The 17,294-nt window shown below is 39.5% G+C and overlaps 1 protein-coding gene across 2 annotated transcripts; it reads right to left on the minus strand.

Moving 5' to 3' along the window:
* Nucleotides 1-8,760: 8,760 nt before the first annotated feature.
* LOC137112733 (COUP transcription factor 2-like) lies at nucleotides 8,761-16,385 on the minus strand. 2 transcript variants are annotated; one of them, XM_067495206.1, is made up of 3 exons: nucleotides 14,316-16,385; nucleotides 12,821-13,345; nucleotides 8,761-10,673 (listed from the first exon to the last, which is right to left on the minus strand). In XM_067495206.1, the coding sequence occupies exons 1-3, from the start codon at nucleotides 14,830-14,832 to the stop codon at nucleotides 10,399-10,401; spliced, it is 1,317 nt and encodes a 438-aa protein (XP_067351307.1). In that variant the 5' UTR covers nucleotides 14,833-16,385; the 3' UTR covers nucleotides 8,761-10,398. The 2 variants fall into 2 exon arrangements, with proteins under 2 accessions (XP_067351307.1, XP_067351308.1); XM_067495207.1 differs by having other exon boundaries at nucleotides 14,349-15,437.
* Between the last annotated feature and the right edge of the window lie 909 nt (nucleotides 16,386-17,294).

Here is a 17,294-nt window from a genome sequence, read left to right on the forward strand (position 1 = left end):
ACTGTGTGCATGTAAAGTACAAATCTGTTCAGCTCATTTTATCTTAATCGTGTCAAACCAACTAAACATAAACAAATTGAGTTTGATATTTTTGCTGTACTGTGTAATGATGACTTTCACGTCATTGTACAGTGACTCATCTACTGCAAAGTGATTCTGTTAATGATCTACAACATTTTCATCAAATCCAATGTTAAACTAAAAGTTTTCTCACCTTTAGTGCTGAATAACAGATACATGATCAGTGCTATCCAGCTCATGAAAACAGCTTATATGTAGTCTGAAAGTCCATGCAAGCTGTTTTCATGAGCTGGATATATTAATAACTATAAATAACAAATAAATGACAAAACAAGCAATTTGAAGACGTCACCCTGGACTCTGGTTCAATATAATGCATTTTTGACTGTTTGCTGACAGTCAACAAAATGAAAACATAAATGACAGAGTAAAGAGTCAGTTTACAATTTTCCCAGGTTTCCGAGTACTGCACTTCAATATGTACTAAAATAATTTTGAAAATGTTTTAGACAACTGCAACCTCCTCTCCACATTGTGAATGGATCCACTAAAAACAAAAATCCACAGTCCTTAAATTCATATGTGAAGATAATAAATACATTTTCAAAATCAAATGGGTATTTTCCACATTTTAGCTCTAAATTGGAACTAAAAAGTTCAAATTTAGATTTTAATTTAAAAAAAAACTTTTCTAAAGAGAACAATATATACGAAGGTGTAATTTAAATCTCAAAAGACCAATTAATTTCTGGCTTAGTAGATTATATCAGTTCAGTAATTGAAGCTATATTTCTTTGCGCTATAACCTGATCATTTTTCTCACACTGGTTCATTTGTTTAAAATTTTTCCTTTATTTATTAGTAACAAGGTTTGCTCACAGCATTATCTCCAATTATCTCCAGCCATCAATCAAAAGCTCGACTTAGATTGTTTATTCAAACTTTTTATTTTTAATTTGTAGTGTTTTACACATGTTAAAGAGAAATATAATGTGTGGATGAGATTTAAAAAAGTCTGGTGCCCATCAATTTCAGTACATTTCACTTACTCTCTCATTATATAACAGATTATACTGAGGCGTCCTATTACATAACACATCTAAGTAAAGAGTCTCTCTTTGCAGGCCACTAAATGCAAATCCAATGCGACTGTAGGTTTTGGATTAAAATTAATTTTTGTTCGACATAATGGAGCTAGATATATTCTGTAGGACAACATTTTAAACATATTTGATTTACCCTGTTGAATGAAGCTTTGTGACTATGCTGCCTCACTACTAAAACCCCTGCAAGAGAAAAACATAAAGACTTCTACAGTTTTTTAAAATTAAAAATTAAAGCTCTTTACTCTTTACTACTCTTTACTTTACAGAAGGAAGCGGGTTCGGCTCCACCTAGCTATCAAGGGGCACCTTGGTGTCGGTCCCGAGCCCAGACAAAATGGGAGGCTTCCAGCATAAAAACTCAAGCTAAATCAATGTGCAGAACACGTTGAGCCATGTTGACCCCTGAAGGGATAAGCCAAAAGCCGTTAAACTATGTACACGAACTTCAGTAGACCAATGGCTCAGTTCGCTTAGATCATATATTTAGAGATGCTACTTTTTGAGTTTTGAGCTCATCACAGAAGTGACCATTTCATTAGCTCAATTTCTCCACTGACACTATAACATACAGACAGAAGGAAGTGGGGATTGAACCTTCAACTCCTGAGTCGCAACCACCACCATGTAAAGTCAGTAGAATTTGCTCATGTGAGGTCTGAAATCACTGGACAAGGTGTGTGACTCAAAGCAGTAATGATTAAAAAACAAAAAAACAAAATGTAACTAAAGCAAATGAAGGTTTCTGTTTACTGTGATGGATTTGTACCTTTGTGAAACATCCACATGCTTTGAGAATGAAAAGCTACACATGGCTTCTTGTGAATGGATGAATAAGCTGTAATATCTGTGACCATGACTAGTTAAGAAAAAATACAGCAGAAGCTCAGTTTTGAAGAATTTGTTTGGCTTTGGTTTGGCTCATTAAACATCAGAGCTCAGATGAAGCAGATTATGATCACAAACTTAAACACTTTTTTTTGCTCTACAAACCTGCACATTGCACATTTTTGAGGATTTTCAACTTGCTGCTTGTCCCTTGCTGCTTCCAGAGCCCCAGCTTCCCTGCAAACATTAAAGACCAGAAAAACATACAATTTCTGGAATCACAACAAGTTTGAGGAATCTGCTGTCATTCAATTCCCAGACAGCTTGCAAACAAGATTACAAGCAACCAGCATTCAGGAGATGAAAAGGTCACAGCACACAGACAACATTCCAGTGACCCAGCAATGATCATAGATGATTAAAAAGTGCTGAAAAGTAAATCAAAGTATTTCTGTCTTTGTTAGGAACAATCCTATGAGCAGAAGAGCGAACACAGTATGGTTTCATTTTTTTTTACCGTTGCATCGACCTGTGTTTTTGTGTGACATTATATTATTGCCCTAAAAATGTCCACATACATGTTTGTTCCCTGTTTCTGAGAATTTGGTTGTTCTGAAAAACATCCAAGTATTTCTTAAAAGCAGGGCTTTAAATGTGAGTACACCTATTAAACCATTTTCCCTTCCTTGAGCAGTCTATACACACACTGCTGTAGGTATGATGCCTCTTATTAACTGACAAAAGAGGGTATTGACACATTGTCAGTTGTGATAGGCAAATGATCAGTATTTTGCATGCGTGTCGCTTCATGGAAGGTCTGTGAGCTTACAAGTTCCTCAGTGTTGTAGGTTTAATGCCACAGATTTATTTTAGTTAGGTTTAAATAAGATCACATTACCATTAACATAGATGGTCTAAACTTAATGCCTGCTGTGAACAAATGGTCCCAGCCCCCTTTTAGAAATGCGCCATATAGTGGGCACACACACCAGCAAAACTACTAGTTTATAGTAAAACTTTGAGGCTGTTGTTTGCTTGAGGATTTCCATTGGATGCCGCTCTTTCACTGGAAACAACTGCCTGCTGTGCCCACATATGACACTGCATGAGCAGTAAGCGAGAACCAAAACAGTGAAGCTGCAGAATGAACACCTATCACCATCTAAAATTTCATAAAGCCGGGGAGAGCGGCGCATTCAGGCGACATTCTCTGCAGGTTCTAAATAACTCGCAACCCCACTGAAATTGTCATTTTGTTTCCAAATTGTCATTTGAGAAACGGCAAGTGTGAACGAAAGCATAAATGCATATAACACTGCTGCCATGGAAAACAATACAAAGGAACAAAACAAAGCAGTACAGGGAACTCATACTCCAGCAGCTCCTGAAATGGTTTTTAAAGGCATTTGCAAGTTGTCATGACAGCACTGTTTGATATGTAAAAGCCCAACGATCAGCCAACATTTCCTTTAGATCACTGAAATTATGAGTACTCCAACGAATCCATTCGTCTGTGGTCTCATCTGACTTTGCCATATTGTCTTATTTAATTGTTGGCATGCTTTTCTTTATCCCAGTATGATTTTTCCTTATGCCCCAGTTGCCTTTTCAGTGAAAAAAAAAACTTTCCAAAAGGAAGATTTGCATTTTAATAGATCTTAGCAACAGCAGAGGCCCTCTCTATACTGTTCTTTTCAATGTCACATGCAAACGGTACGTATTAAAACCAACAAAAAATTGTATTTTGGTGTCCTCTGTTAGATTAATACCAGTTCCAGGAAGCTTGTTGGAATTGTGGTGTAAAAACAGATCACTGATAGCGGTGTATTAGTGAGGGATTAACATGACTTTCGCCCTGCTTTCAATGCACAATAAAGCTTTAATCTAAGCTCTGACTGGGAGGCTGGGCTACTGAGGCCGGACCAATGAGTTGCTGCAATGTAGCACATCCCCACCCATGTATGAGTGTGTCCTGTGGTGGTGGTGGTGGTGGTGCAGCCAGGCCTGGCAGCAGACTGCGGTGACAGACGCACCCCTGGGATTCCACCTGTCAGCCACAAACACGCTAATCGACAGGCCTCGTATAAGATGAACTCTCTGTCACCTCTCTGTCAAATCTTCATCGTCTCACTCATCTGACAGATTCCCTCTGCCCACCCCCACCATGCTCTTATCCAACCCAAACTCCGCCCATACACAAGCCTGCATAAAACGCACCAGGCTCAACCCCTCATGCCTATTGCATCTGAATTACATTCATTTTCTCACGTAAAAGAAAAAAAAAGATGCTGGTTTGTTTTAGATTTTAAGGAATTATCCCAAATTTTCTTTCCAGCTTCTTCTTAAAAGAACCCCCCTATGTCTTCTCCACCTCCCTGCTTTTCAGCTTTAATGTGACAGAGGTGGGCTTTAATGTTCTGTAGTAATTAGGAGGAGAGTGAGAGACTGTTTGGGAAGTGGAGGAGGAGGAGGAGGAAGGGTCATGGTCAGGTTTCTCATGGAAGTTATTCTGCATCTGTCTCTTAGCAACGACAGTCCGCTCTTTGTACAGTCCTTGAGTTGATTGGTGCATCCCCCCCCCCCCCCCCCCCCCCCCGGTTGCTGAAATGTTTTGCGAGGGGGCTCCTCAGCAGACAGTGTTCCTCTCATATTCACTGCTTTTAAGATTTTGTTTCCAGATGGGCTCGCTGAGGCGTGGCACACTCGTCATAGCTTCCACCAGTGTAAATTTACATTATTCAAGAGAGAAAAAAATTACAGATAAAAGCCAAATTTAAAACAAAACCCAATGCGATTTTCCTTTGAGATGAATCACAGACAATCACTTTATCATTTATAACCTTTTCATTTATTTCTTTATTGTTTTTAAATCAGTGGCATCAAATAAAGTGACTATGCTGGAGCCTTGATGCAACAACGACATTAATCCAGAACAACTCACCACTATTAAATCCCATTTCTCGGTAGTCAGTGTCAGGGAAAGAAAGGGGAGCCAGGGGTCAAAGGTCACGTTAAGGAGCCAAGAGAACCTGCCCTCTTACACCATATTGGTCCTACTGTTTAGATAGATAGATAGATAGATAGATAGATAGATAGATAGATAGATAGATAGATAGATAGATAGATAGATAGATAGATAGATCCATATCACCTACTTCACACAATAGTGACTAACACATGATGTATAAAGTCTGTATATTGTTTCCAATACATGATAACATTGCACAAATAGCAAAGTTGAATTGGTGATTACCTGTAACAGATGAAAAAAGATGTAGCTCAGATCTGATGAGGACTCCAGATTTTCATTTTTTGATCAGGCTTTTTCCACACAAAATGTGAAATTGTTTCTCAGATGTTTCTGCCTGCAGGTCTGTTTAATGCCAGCTTCCAGACAGATGGAGATTCAATTCAGAAATGGAAATACTTTTATTTCTCTATCACAGTACAACATAGTACTAAATACGTAAAAGTCACCCAGGGCCATCAGAGCAACTGAACAGTTGAACTTTTATCGACTATGTTTAATGACGTTGTTCTGTTTGCCCATAGACTCTTCTTATGGCATTTAGCGACGAAAGAAAACCTCTCGTATTTGACCTGATGTGTTTACTCTAAGGTAAGTCCGATTAAAGACATTAAGTTAAGAAGGTTTATATCATATCATATATATCATATATCATTGAAAAGCCCACAATTTATAAACGAGACGAAGTTCAAGGGTGCGGCGCTTAAACTTAAATAGAGGAGCAAAATACCGAGTTAAATAAATTAATATGAAGAGATCCAGGACGGCAAACAATAGCATAAAGTAGTAGACATTAAAATATGTGTAAGGATATATAATTTCGCTGCAGCCTTCTGTTAATATTAAATTATTTATGGAGATAAAATGCCATAAATTTGTTAATGAAGCTTTTTTCTTTAGACTAGGAGACGCACACGGACCTTGATCCAGTGCAGGAACATTAACTCGGTTTTTATGAACTTTAGAGGCTCTGAAACTAACGCTCATCATTACAAAAAAAACCCAAACATTTTTTAATCATTAAGCTGAATTAAGTTTTTAAAAATCAATTTTAGGTGTTTCAAACTTGCTTCTTATGTTACACGTGTATTAAAACATATTTGACCATATTTGATCCATTAATACAATTCTCAAAGTTAAGAAGAATTAAAATGTAAAGTAATAAAAACTACGTGGCCGCAGGATGAGGAAATAAGCTGATCATCAATAAAGACCCTGTCTCATCTGGATGTTTAGGCTACTACAGTGTAACACTGAATTTTTGGAAACAATAGAGAAATAAAAGTAACTAACGTACAGCTCGTGTCGGTAGGTTATATTTGCTTGTTTTTTAACAGGATGTAATACATTTGAAGGGTAAAATACTTTTTGATTAATAAAGTTTCACAACTGAATCTCACATTAACAAAGTGACCCATAAATTAAAAAAACGACAAAACAAGAACAGGAAGACAAGAGCAAAGAAAATAGGGAACATGGCGGATTTCTTTTTTTTTTTTTTTTTATCTGAGAATCTCTTTTAAACGAAAAGTCCCATTGCAACGTGAAACGAAACCCTGCAGAGGGTGTGTGTTATTTTTTTCAGCAAAGTTGTATCGCCGCTGAAAGAGGCGACATGTTATATGTCATGTGTGTGTCAAGGAGAAATGTGTCCTTTTTGGGGGGAACTGCTCTCGTCCTTGCACGAGTCGATTTCCTTTTCAGGTGAGTAACTTTCGTCTGTTAACGCTCCCAACAATTTCTTCTTTAAAACCCTTCCTGAATTATATATCTATTTTAATTACAATTCCATAATTTCTAAACACATTAAAAGATATGTAAGCCCACATACAACATAATTGTGTAAAAAGTAGATTTGAAGTAGGATTATGAACCAATTGTGCATCATTACAGATTTGAGAGTGGTAATTATTGGTTTAGAGGATGTCATTGAGGCGATTTCAAAAGATGTAGTCAGCAGTTATTCCACATCACAAACTAGAGAACAGCCACGTCCCAGTAATCAAACAGTAGGCTGTTTCATTTATTAGCATTAAAATGGTAATTTTCATAATTATATTGAGCGACGGGTTGAATTCGCCGCTCTGCAGTAAAAGACACAACATCAGAAAGGTGAAATGACATAAAAAGCCACGTGGCATATTTCCAATGATTTCCTCACTAATATCTACTGTTAACAGGATAATCACACGCACACACACACACACACACATACACACACACGACGCTCTGACATTGTTTTCACTCCTTATTTTGTTCTCTTGTGAATAATGTTGGTCTACTTGTTTTACTTTTCTTCAAGTTAAAGCCAAGTAATTTCAAATCGTCAACATCTTAACATGAACTCAATAATTAGATTTATTATTTTATTCTATTCAATAATATTATTTTACATAAATACAAAAAAAACAAAGCACAAAAGGAGGATACTGACACGAACTACACAATTGTTTTATATCAGTTTTTAGCATAAGCCTCAAACATCTGTAAATTTAATAATAATACCTCCCGTGGGTTTGGGTCTTGGCCTAAAGAGTTAGTCCCCACTTGACACAATAAATATTAATATTTTAAGTGGAAGAGAATCTGACTGATTTGATTGGCTGCACACTTTTACTCCTGAAAGCTGATTGGATAAGTCCGAACCATGCTGCAATGACGGATCCAGCCTCAGCCCCCCACAAACGGTGCTCTCCTTTTTAGCACCAATCTTATGACTTGAATTAAAATGTAGTGGAGTTCAGATATTTCCCCTGATTGTAGATCTCAGTCTGAGCTGGTTTTCTTCCGCCGGTGCAGTCTCCACATCCCTTGGCGTTTTCTTCTCTTGGTCCTGTACGTGTGTGGGAAAGTGCTCCATTGTTTTATGTTGGCCCTTTGGCCCAGAGCGCAGAGGGGCCGTCGAGCGCCCAGCTTCATCCTCCTCAGGGTAAACTGTGCTGACAGAGCACTGAGGGGCCCCTCATTAGCTCTCTGTCCACTAAGACGCAAAGAAGCTGCTTTAGTCCTCTCTGTCCTCCTTAATCTGCTAACACAGACATGATTGTAACTCCGTTTTCTTTCTCTTTACGCAGAGTTTTACTGCTTTTATTAATTAATAGAATCGCTAATAGCAAATAAGCACGTTTGTGAAGAGGCGGTAGATTAGTTGCTTAAATAGGCAAAAACACTTTATTCAAGGGGGTAGGGCGTTATCCTATATAATGCTTTTATTTTTACATGATGGTTATAGCATTATAGTAATTATTGAAAGCTTTGTAAGAACTTTTGGTGTGTTTTGATGGTCGTTTCACTCTTTAATACACTTTTATTAACGTGCAAGGGATTTATTTGGCCCAATAATTATTAAAAGAACGTGTCACACTCCAGTGCAAAATCTTAAACCAGCATGAGTAGGACCAACGTAAAATACATGTAAAACAGCTTGCGTGTGTGTTTTTAAAGGTTTAAATATGTTTTAGTTAGTTAAATATCTGATCAAGCTACTAAAGAAAAGTTAAATATTTCCCTGCAGGAGGTCTTCAAATAAGGCCAGTTCAAATAAATACTGACACAGACACAAAGCCTGTCTATGGGAAGCAATTAGTTTGATTAAAATGGCTGCTTACACACAATATTACTGTCAGAAACAGGCTCCAGAACAGCAGACAGCTACACTTTGCTTTCATTCACTTTCTCAGTTTCTGTACACAAACTCATGTGCTCATACACACACATGCATGCAAACACACATTTTTCAGGCAGTGTCAATGATAAACAACATAGGAGTGAAATAGCAAAATTAATCAAATACACTTTATTTATAAATCTTGAGTTATAATTTAATACAGTACCAATATGTTAACCAATAAGCTTTCACAGTACATCAGAGTGGTTGTCATTAAGAAGTAAACACAAATACACACTCATACAAACACACGTGCACACATGCACACACGCTTTCATTTCAGCAATACCCTGCAGTGGTCTGTTGTGCCATCAAGCAGCCTGGGCTCATAAATGCATGAATTACAAGGAAATAGATTTCTAACTTGACCTGGGTATAGTCGTGTACAGTTCATTTATCGTATGAAGAAACTGTAGTTATACGTCAGGCCCAGTGCTCTTAAAATCTCTCTGAGACAGTCAGTTTAAGAGACCTAGAAACATAGGTGAATTAAAAGTGTGTGGTAATGTATTAGTCGTTAATCCAGTAGAGTATGTCATTACTTTGATCTGTAAGAAGTATATAGTCAAAACAATACCATTTTTACTTAAACTTACCAGAATATATAAACATCAAATTAATGCACATTCATCCTCGTTACCTTTTCACTATTTTTGCCTTGTTCCGCATCGTCATCAACTGTCAGTTCTGGTGAGAAATATAATAAAGGCTGAAGTTTCTCAGAGCAGCAAAATTCTCTTATTTGATGATTTCTGATTATTCTGATTATTAGGAGAAAAACATGGTTCAAATATTGTTTTAAAAGGTAAAACATTGAAATGGATCGTTGTGGCCGGCAGAAATACATACATCTGCCAGGACATAACTAATCATATTTAAAACTATATAAATGTAAAAGGTAATGACAGTACTCGTGCGGTGATTAACAGCAATGCATTACTTGGCACAACCTAACACTGATCACAAGATGTGTGCTTTCCAAATATTTTTTGCTCTTTTCCTTTGCATTCTTTGTGTGTCAATAATGCAAAGAGTGTAAGGACCCAGGGTAACTAAAACAGAGTATTAATCTCACCTTTCTGTTGGTACACAATTGTGCAAACAGGTTAAAGTCTGATGATGTTGGGTTTTACTTGGGTTTCACACACATTTGTGTTGAATCTTTATGAAATGTTCCTATAGTCCAAAGTGCCATGTCTGGAAGGGTTTAAAGAAAGAAAGGGACAAAAGAAAAAAAAAATCGACACAAGACAATCCCTGCAGTCTTCTCACTAGCCAGGGCAAAAATACATAAAATGTTTTCTTAAAAAAAAAGAGCCAAAACATAATTTACAAGCACGATAAATATACACAAAGGGTCCAATAAATACTGTTTGTTATTTCAAAATCCAAAGACTGGGAGTGGTCACCACACTGCAAAAAGTGTCCATCACAACCAGCCATTTCATGTCTTTAGCTATTGTTTTTTCTCTGAACAAATAAAAAAAAAATTCTGCCAGTGGCCAGATCATTCGACACTGCCAAAATGGGTAATTTAGTTTACGGACCATTCTAGACACAATGGGAAGCAATTAAGAATAAGGCAGACCACTCTGAAAATTGTGGAACGATGTATTTTAACTTTACATGTGTGTAAACCACTGGCAGTTTTTCTCTTGTCCAAAGCAGCACAGATTTTAAGCTGCAGTAGCTGAAATGACTCAAGGGTGGAACCTTTCCTGACTTTAGTGGAACCACTGCAGCTTTCTCCATTACTGGATAGGCATGTAAGGCCAGTTGAAGCTGCTCCCTGACAGCAGCATGTCCCTTATCAGAGTTTCTATGGGCGTTTTCCCCACCAGACGGACGAAGAAAAGCTGCTCTATGACAGAAGAAGAGACGGTGCGGAGAGAAGGCAAGCGGAGCAGCAGCTTCCCAAACCTGTTAGGCTGGTTGGGATACTGGCTCCTCACATACTCCTCTAAAGCACACTGTGACTTCTCCTGCAGACCCTCCACATGGGCCACGTCCGACAGACCACAAGCATCTATAGACCCAGAGAGTGACAAAGAGACACACAAGATGCAGGAGGAGAAGCGGTCAAAACCAGACATTAAGAGAACGGCTAAGAAATTTCAGAATACTTATATTTTACAGGTATATCACCAACTAGTTTAGCACAGAGGGACTAGAACACACAGCAGCATATACAAACAAAACAAAAACAGTGGGTGACATAGTGTTGTGTGAAAAATGTTTGAATTGTGTGTATTAATAATGATTTTATATGTTTGTACGTTTAGAAAGATAAAAATTAAGGTTTTGCTGCCGTTGCTTTTTACTGGAAACCACACCTCTGGATGGGTGGGACTGAGGAGAGTGCAGTTCTGGCTGGATTCCATTATTAGAAAGAGCAAAGGTACGTCTAAAGACCCCTGTTTGACGTTTAATGATAAAGTAAATAAGTCGGTTACATACAGCTGGGTAATAATTTTAAATGTAAGCGCAAAGGTGTCCAAATATAAGAGGTACAATCACTAAATTGGTGCTGGTGATGGCTGCTGTGGTGAAAACACAGCAGCACGAAAAAAAGGAGGCAGCAGATACTCGTCCTGTTCCTGAGGTAAACAGATATCAGTCTGAGACCGTCATAAGGTCCTGGTGCTCCCAGCAAATCTTGAAAATGATGTTTACAATGTAGTGTATAACAGCCAGGATAAGACCTTTATGTGTTGTACGTGTGGTATTTCGAGACACAGAAGATCTCTCAGTTTGTACTGTAGAGCTGCAGGCCGGATAGTGGCTGGGGTTAAAGAGCGGTTACTGCGTCCCAGTTTGAGGACACGTGTTCTGATGTGCTCATAGAGACTAAAATAGACCTAGAAGATCTTTTTTAGTTTTTACTTTGCTCTCACTCATCCATTTTACTTTGATCCAAGTCCAGGTATCAAACATTCTCTTTTTCGAGGAATACAAAATGTAAAAATTTAGCAATGCATGTGTCAGTAATGACAGTCACAATGTTCTGTTGTGGAAGAATTAGTTGGAAGCCAAATCAAAATAAATCTGACAAAAATAAAGGTTTGTTTTTGCATTCATATTTCTGTGATTGACGTGTAAGCAAATTACAATAAGATACATTTCTCCAATTTAATTCCGTAGTTCACTGTTTGAAAAATAAATAAATGCAACGAGACTGCAAATTGCAAACTATTCAAACAGATTTGGAATTGAGGGTTAAAACATGAAATTAACAACAAATGTGTCAATAGAATAACACTGTCAACTTGATAAAGTACTTTGTTGATGCGTCTATTATGTGATGCAACAATGGAACAAAATATTAAATGCTGTCAAATTGCATCTTTTATTGTTTATCCAAAGCGCTTTATTTTTTAGAGGCTGCCTGCATTTAATACAATTTGAAAATGCACCAAAACTCACTCACAGCCTATCAGATGTTAAAAGAAATGTACAATTTAAACAGTTCAGATATTGATCCTAATATTGAAAAACTGAGGTCATAATAGTTCATTGTCACTTTTAAAATATAACCTTTATTTGAAAAAATCTAACAAAACAAATTGATCTTTTTAGCTTTACAGAGTTCGAGGTCAGATATTGCATTGGTATATGTAGGAATTCTTTTTAATTATTATTTCATCTATTAAGCAAAAGGTAAATTGAACTAAAAAACACTCGTGATGGCATTTCATCCTCAATTCTTTGCATTTCATTAAAATTAACATTTAAATCATGGTCTGGAAAAGACCTCCGGAGTATTTCCTATAACAACAATTGTATATACAAGTAGCCCATATTTATGTATCTAATAATCTTTTTATTTAAAACATAAGTGTAACGGTGTCAAGGTATAAGAACAATCTACACCAATTTTCACACCGTCATCAATGTGATCAAAATAATGCTGTGGAAATGGTTTGTAAGTAATGTATTTTCGTTACACTTAGACTCTTGTAAAGATAAAACGTGAAATATATATTTTAATTTATATTCTTATATTTTTACATAGACCTATGATGCAGCTTACAGCGTAATAATTTAAATATTTTTAATTGTTTGGTTCATACCCTACAAGCTATTTGACTGGCTGTAAATGCATTTCGCAGTGTCCACTGAGTGTGTGAGAGTTTCCTGAAGTGTAGCCATATGTGGACTGGTTCAAACTGTTACCTGTGGTGAACAGTACGATGGCCTTGATGCAGCTGTATTCTGCCGAATCCACGTGCAGCACTTTGAGCTTCTCCACCTGCTCCTGGAAGACCCGGATGTGGTCCATGAAGGCCACCACCCGGTCCGCAGACATCGGGGATGCGTGGAGACCGGCGGCGGCGAGCAGCGGTGCGACGTGGACGGGCATGGAGCACTGGGCGGCATTCAGGACGAACAATTCGCTCCAGGTGAGGCGGAGCAGGGCCACCTGGTCCGGAACCTGCAGGTCCGGGAAGAAAGGGATGTTGCGGGCCCATTCCACGGCGCTGAAGAGCATCCGGGCAGCCAGCTCGCAGATGTTCTCTATGCCCATGATGTTGTTGCTCTGCAGGCACTGAGAGCCGAACCTGGAGGTGGGGTAGGGCTCGGCCCGCAGCAGGAGAGAGATGTATCCCGATAGATAGGAGTGACACTGCAGAGGGTCTCCGTTTGTCAGAGCAAACTGGCCGTGATAAGACTGGCTGGGGATCCGGCCTCTTTGGACAGCTGCGACGAGAAGAGCGGACAGGTCAAATTAGGACTGGAGGGCGATTAACACAACACACAGGTGATTTAAAGTATGAGTGGAAGTACAGCGGACACCGTTTAAAGAGAATGAAAACAACACACACACACACACACACACTGCCTCCCTTTCTACTCTCAGTGATACACTGTAAACCACAGCTGCAGGTAGATGCTCTGAGGCCACGGCCTGCACACAGTGCTGCGTTTGTTGCTCTTTACATCGTGTGACCTTATTTCAAATGGTTACTGTGCAGTACAGTAACCTATTAAGGCCTGCGCCTTTATCTATATATTTTAGTGGAGAAATCCGCAATAAAGTCTATGACAATTTTTCATAAATGTCTTCGTACAACTAATAGGCTTTTGAATGTAACGGTAACAACACGTCCAGGGGGCTACGTGGGGCCTGGACGACCTGCAGAATGACAACGAGCGGATACACACACAGCACACGCGCACAAACATTAAAGGCTACAAATTAAAGGATAAATAAAATAAACTGAATCAAATGAAAATGTAACAATGTCAAGTCTGAACATGTGACATTTAAAGCGGCTCCGGGCTGTTTCCGCCCCACAGCGGCCGTGTCTGACCAACACAGCGGCCGAAGAGCAACAATAACACGGGCTACTGAACATGCTACAGGATGCTAACTACATCCCACTAATCTCCACACAGTATTTTAAAGATAGCAGGTATAACTGCTTGTACTAGCATCTGAGGTAACAGAATAACAACTGCCTGTACACAGTACAAATGGGCCTAGGATAAAGGTGGAGAAAATATCTGTGGATAACAACATTTAAATTAGTCTCCATTGTGTCCAGAAGGACGTGACACCGACTGGCTAACGTTAGGCGACAGCGTGCACATGTAGCATCACAAAACTGGGATATTTAGGACAGGCGCGTTCAAATGACCAGTGCTGGATAAAAAGATGCGGTTCTACCGATAGCAACAACGGGATTGATCCAGCCCGTACCTTCCCTTCTCATGCCGACTTTGAGGCATTTCTTGAGGCGACAGTACTGGCACTGGTTGCGGTGGTGCTGGTCCACGGGACAGTTCCTGTTGGCCCTGCAGGTGTAGGACAGGTTCCTCCTGACGCTGCGTTTGAAGAAGCTCTTACAACCCTCACACGTGAACTGTCCGTAGTGCTTTCCACTGGATTTATCCCCGCACACGATGCACTCGATCTGTTGGCTCTGCTGTTTGTCCATGGACGAGGAGGAGGAGGAAGAGGAGGTATTGTTGTTAATGTTGGTCGTGGTGGTGCTGGACGGATTGGGCGGCGGTGCGCCCTGGGGTGCTACTGCTGCCGGGGGTATCTCCAGAGAGGACGCAGGGTTCATGTGTCCCGACAACTCCCCGGGCAGGGACAGAGGTGCGACCTGAGACACCGGGGAGGAGAGGGTCCCCTGAGTGTCCCCGGCGCCTTCGGTGTTTCGCCACGCCACCATAGCCATATCGACTGTCTCCAAAAGTTTGCGCGCACACAACTTTCCTATTTTACGCAATAATGAACGCACACGGTTTTTCGGCTCGAATCACGAATATACACTCAGGGAACCTGCGGCATTTTTTTTAAATTTAATGCAAGTTGCGCTTTAAGCTATGTATTAAACTCATAAGGTAACGGTAATGAAATTATAACGCGCGACCACACAAGTAAAGATTGGGCAGTCACCCAGAAACAGCTTCGGCGCGGCGGAAATCCAAAAAGAAAGCTTCATTCAGACCGAGATAATTCACTATAATATCCACAGAGGGAAACATAGAGACCGGACTGACAGAAATTCCACAAGGGGAAGCGACGTTATCCCAAAAAACAGATAGTCTGATCCCTTCTGTCCTGTGTGTCCAGCTTTAAAGAGAATAGCGTGCGTCGTTTCTTCAGATCCTTCTCTCGGAGATGGAGTCGCCGGACCAGGCTTTCCAGACGCTCCCTGCTCTCCCGATCAGTCACAAGTTACATTAAAAGACAACGGAGGGGGGAGAGAGAGCGAGAGAGAGAGAGACGGGTTGATAGATGATGATTTCGATGATGCTTTGCTCCGGGACGGAGGAGGAGAGTGGTGCGTCCACACGTCACGGGCTGAGACACGCTGACGTATGTATTTTGGGGTGGAGTTAACGCCAGGAGATGTGTGGAGCTCCAGTTGGATTACTATTGTTGGTGCACACTGCTGTGTACGGTGTGAGCTCTTACCTTCAATAATCTTTCCTTGTCTTGTCTTGTCTTCTGTTTGCGTGTTTGTGTGTCGCCACTGCTTCCTGACTCCGGTACGCGCTGTTAATCTGTCACAACCAGTGTCTGTCATATTAAATGTGAGATATGACGAGACATAGTACTTTAACTCACATTTTATTAGTCTCACATGAGGACCACTACAAGCATAGAAGCAGTATATCCTAACCGCAGTAATTTGATGCCACCTAGTGTCATCAGTAAATTACACAGGAAATTATCATATGCACTCATCTGCATTTGTGGAACTGGACTTTCCTCAGTATTTTTATTTTTTGGAAAATGTGTCATGAACTGACCCAAATGCATAGACAGAAATAATTTTGTCTTAATCGTTTTGTTTCTTTACACTTTTAAATATTATTGATTGTCTGTTGATTATCTCAACTTTTTTTTAATGTACAAGACCACATTTATTGATGTAAAATTAACAGAAACTTTTAAAAGGTTATTGATTTCATTTAAATCATTTTTATTGCATATTTATATGCAAAAATTCCACCTTTATTAAAACATTTGTGTCATATTACATTTCGACAATGACCAAAACGAATAAGATTCACATGTAAAACATGAATAGACTCACGTTTACCCACAGGGAATATATTCAGTACCATGTCTCTCCTGTGGTTTAAAATACGTGTTTGTCCTGTTAGTTGCACTGGATCAACTTTTTCTATTTTAGATTATGTAACACTGCAGCCCTAATAATGCACCTAGAAATTTATTGGTTGAATTATTTGCACAGTGTTGTTGTTTTGTCCCATCTATCGTACATACTACTGTTGCATTAATACAGCTGTGCCACTAAGACCAGTGGCACAACCCATACTTTGTATTATGAGACTGAAGAATCTTCTTGGATAATAATAGCAAACCAATAAAAAATGTCTGTCTGGCCATTTCACTATTGACTCATGCTTCATCAGCTCTGAGGCCAAGTGTGCCATGACGTTTGTCCAGACGGGCAGTTTTGCAATCATCCAGGGACTGCTCACACACAAAACAAGCTTTACTCTTCATGCTGACAAAACGCATGGCTGACATCCAAGACCAATCAACAGTGGAAGGTCAAACTTAAAGTGTTTACCCCAGTGGAGGGGGATGATGCATTCCCACACGGTTTAATTCACCAAACTCCCCCCTCCTCGTTCAATCTCCTGGCAAGTCCAGTTAGCATTAATCACAGATTTGGGAGTTTAAAGATAATAAATCTCTCCATGTTTTGGGTGATCTGGTGCCCTTTAGGAATTATCACCAGTGGGGAAAAGAAAATGAGCTAATTGGAGACGAAGCGAGGGAGAGTTTGTCCATGAGAAAGCTGCTGTTTGTGCAAAACCATCAGGATGTGACTGTTTACAGCACAGTGGGGGGCATAGCTGCTATTGCTACTCAGAGATCTGCAGCATTCTTTTAGGCTTCAAGGTGGCTTAAGCATATATCACTGAATTACAGCTCCTCACTAACCTCTTTACCCTATCTAACAAGCAGTGGCACCCTATGGTTATCTGTTAAGTCCACCAAGTGTTCAATATTAGGACAGATTCAGTGGAAGTACTCCAGGTTTGCTCAAGGTGAGAGAGTCTTTGGACACACATGGCCTGTGGATCACTGGGTTGAAATTTAATTTTATGAATTTTGAAATTGGTAAAGATGGTGGCTCACATGTGGACGGAATAG

The sequence above is a fragment of the Channa argus genome, chromosome 2 (assembly GCF_033026475.1).
Source record: "Channa argus isolate prfri chromosome 2, Channa argus male v1.0, whole genome shotgun sequence".
NCBI classification, from domain to species: domain Eukaryota; kingdom Metazoa; phylum Chordata; class Actinopteri; order Anabantiformes; family Channidae; genus Channa; species Channa argus.

What these genes read in the sequence shown, in the direction of transcription:
- LOC137112733 (XM_067495206.1), bottom strand. Translation starts at nt 14,832, where the DNA reads ATGGCTATGGTGGCGTGGCGAAACACCGAAGGCGCCGGGGACACTCAG. An exon ending in CAATCCCGTTGTTGCTATCG is followed by an intron (nt 13,346 to 14,315) that starts GTAGAACCGCAT and finishes TTCTCGTCGCAG; the next exon opens with CTGTCCAAAGAGGCCGGATC. An exon ending in CATCGTACTGTTCACCACAG is followed by an intron (nt 10,674 to 12,820) that starts GTAACAGTTTGA and finishes CTGGGTCTATAG; the next exon opens with ATGCTTGTGGTCTGTCGGAC.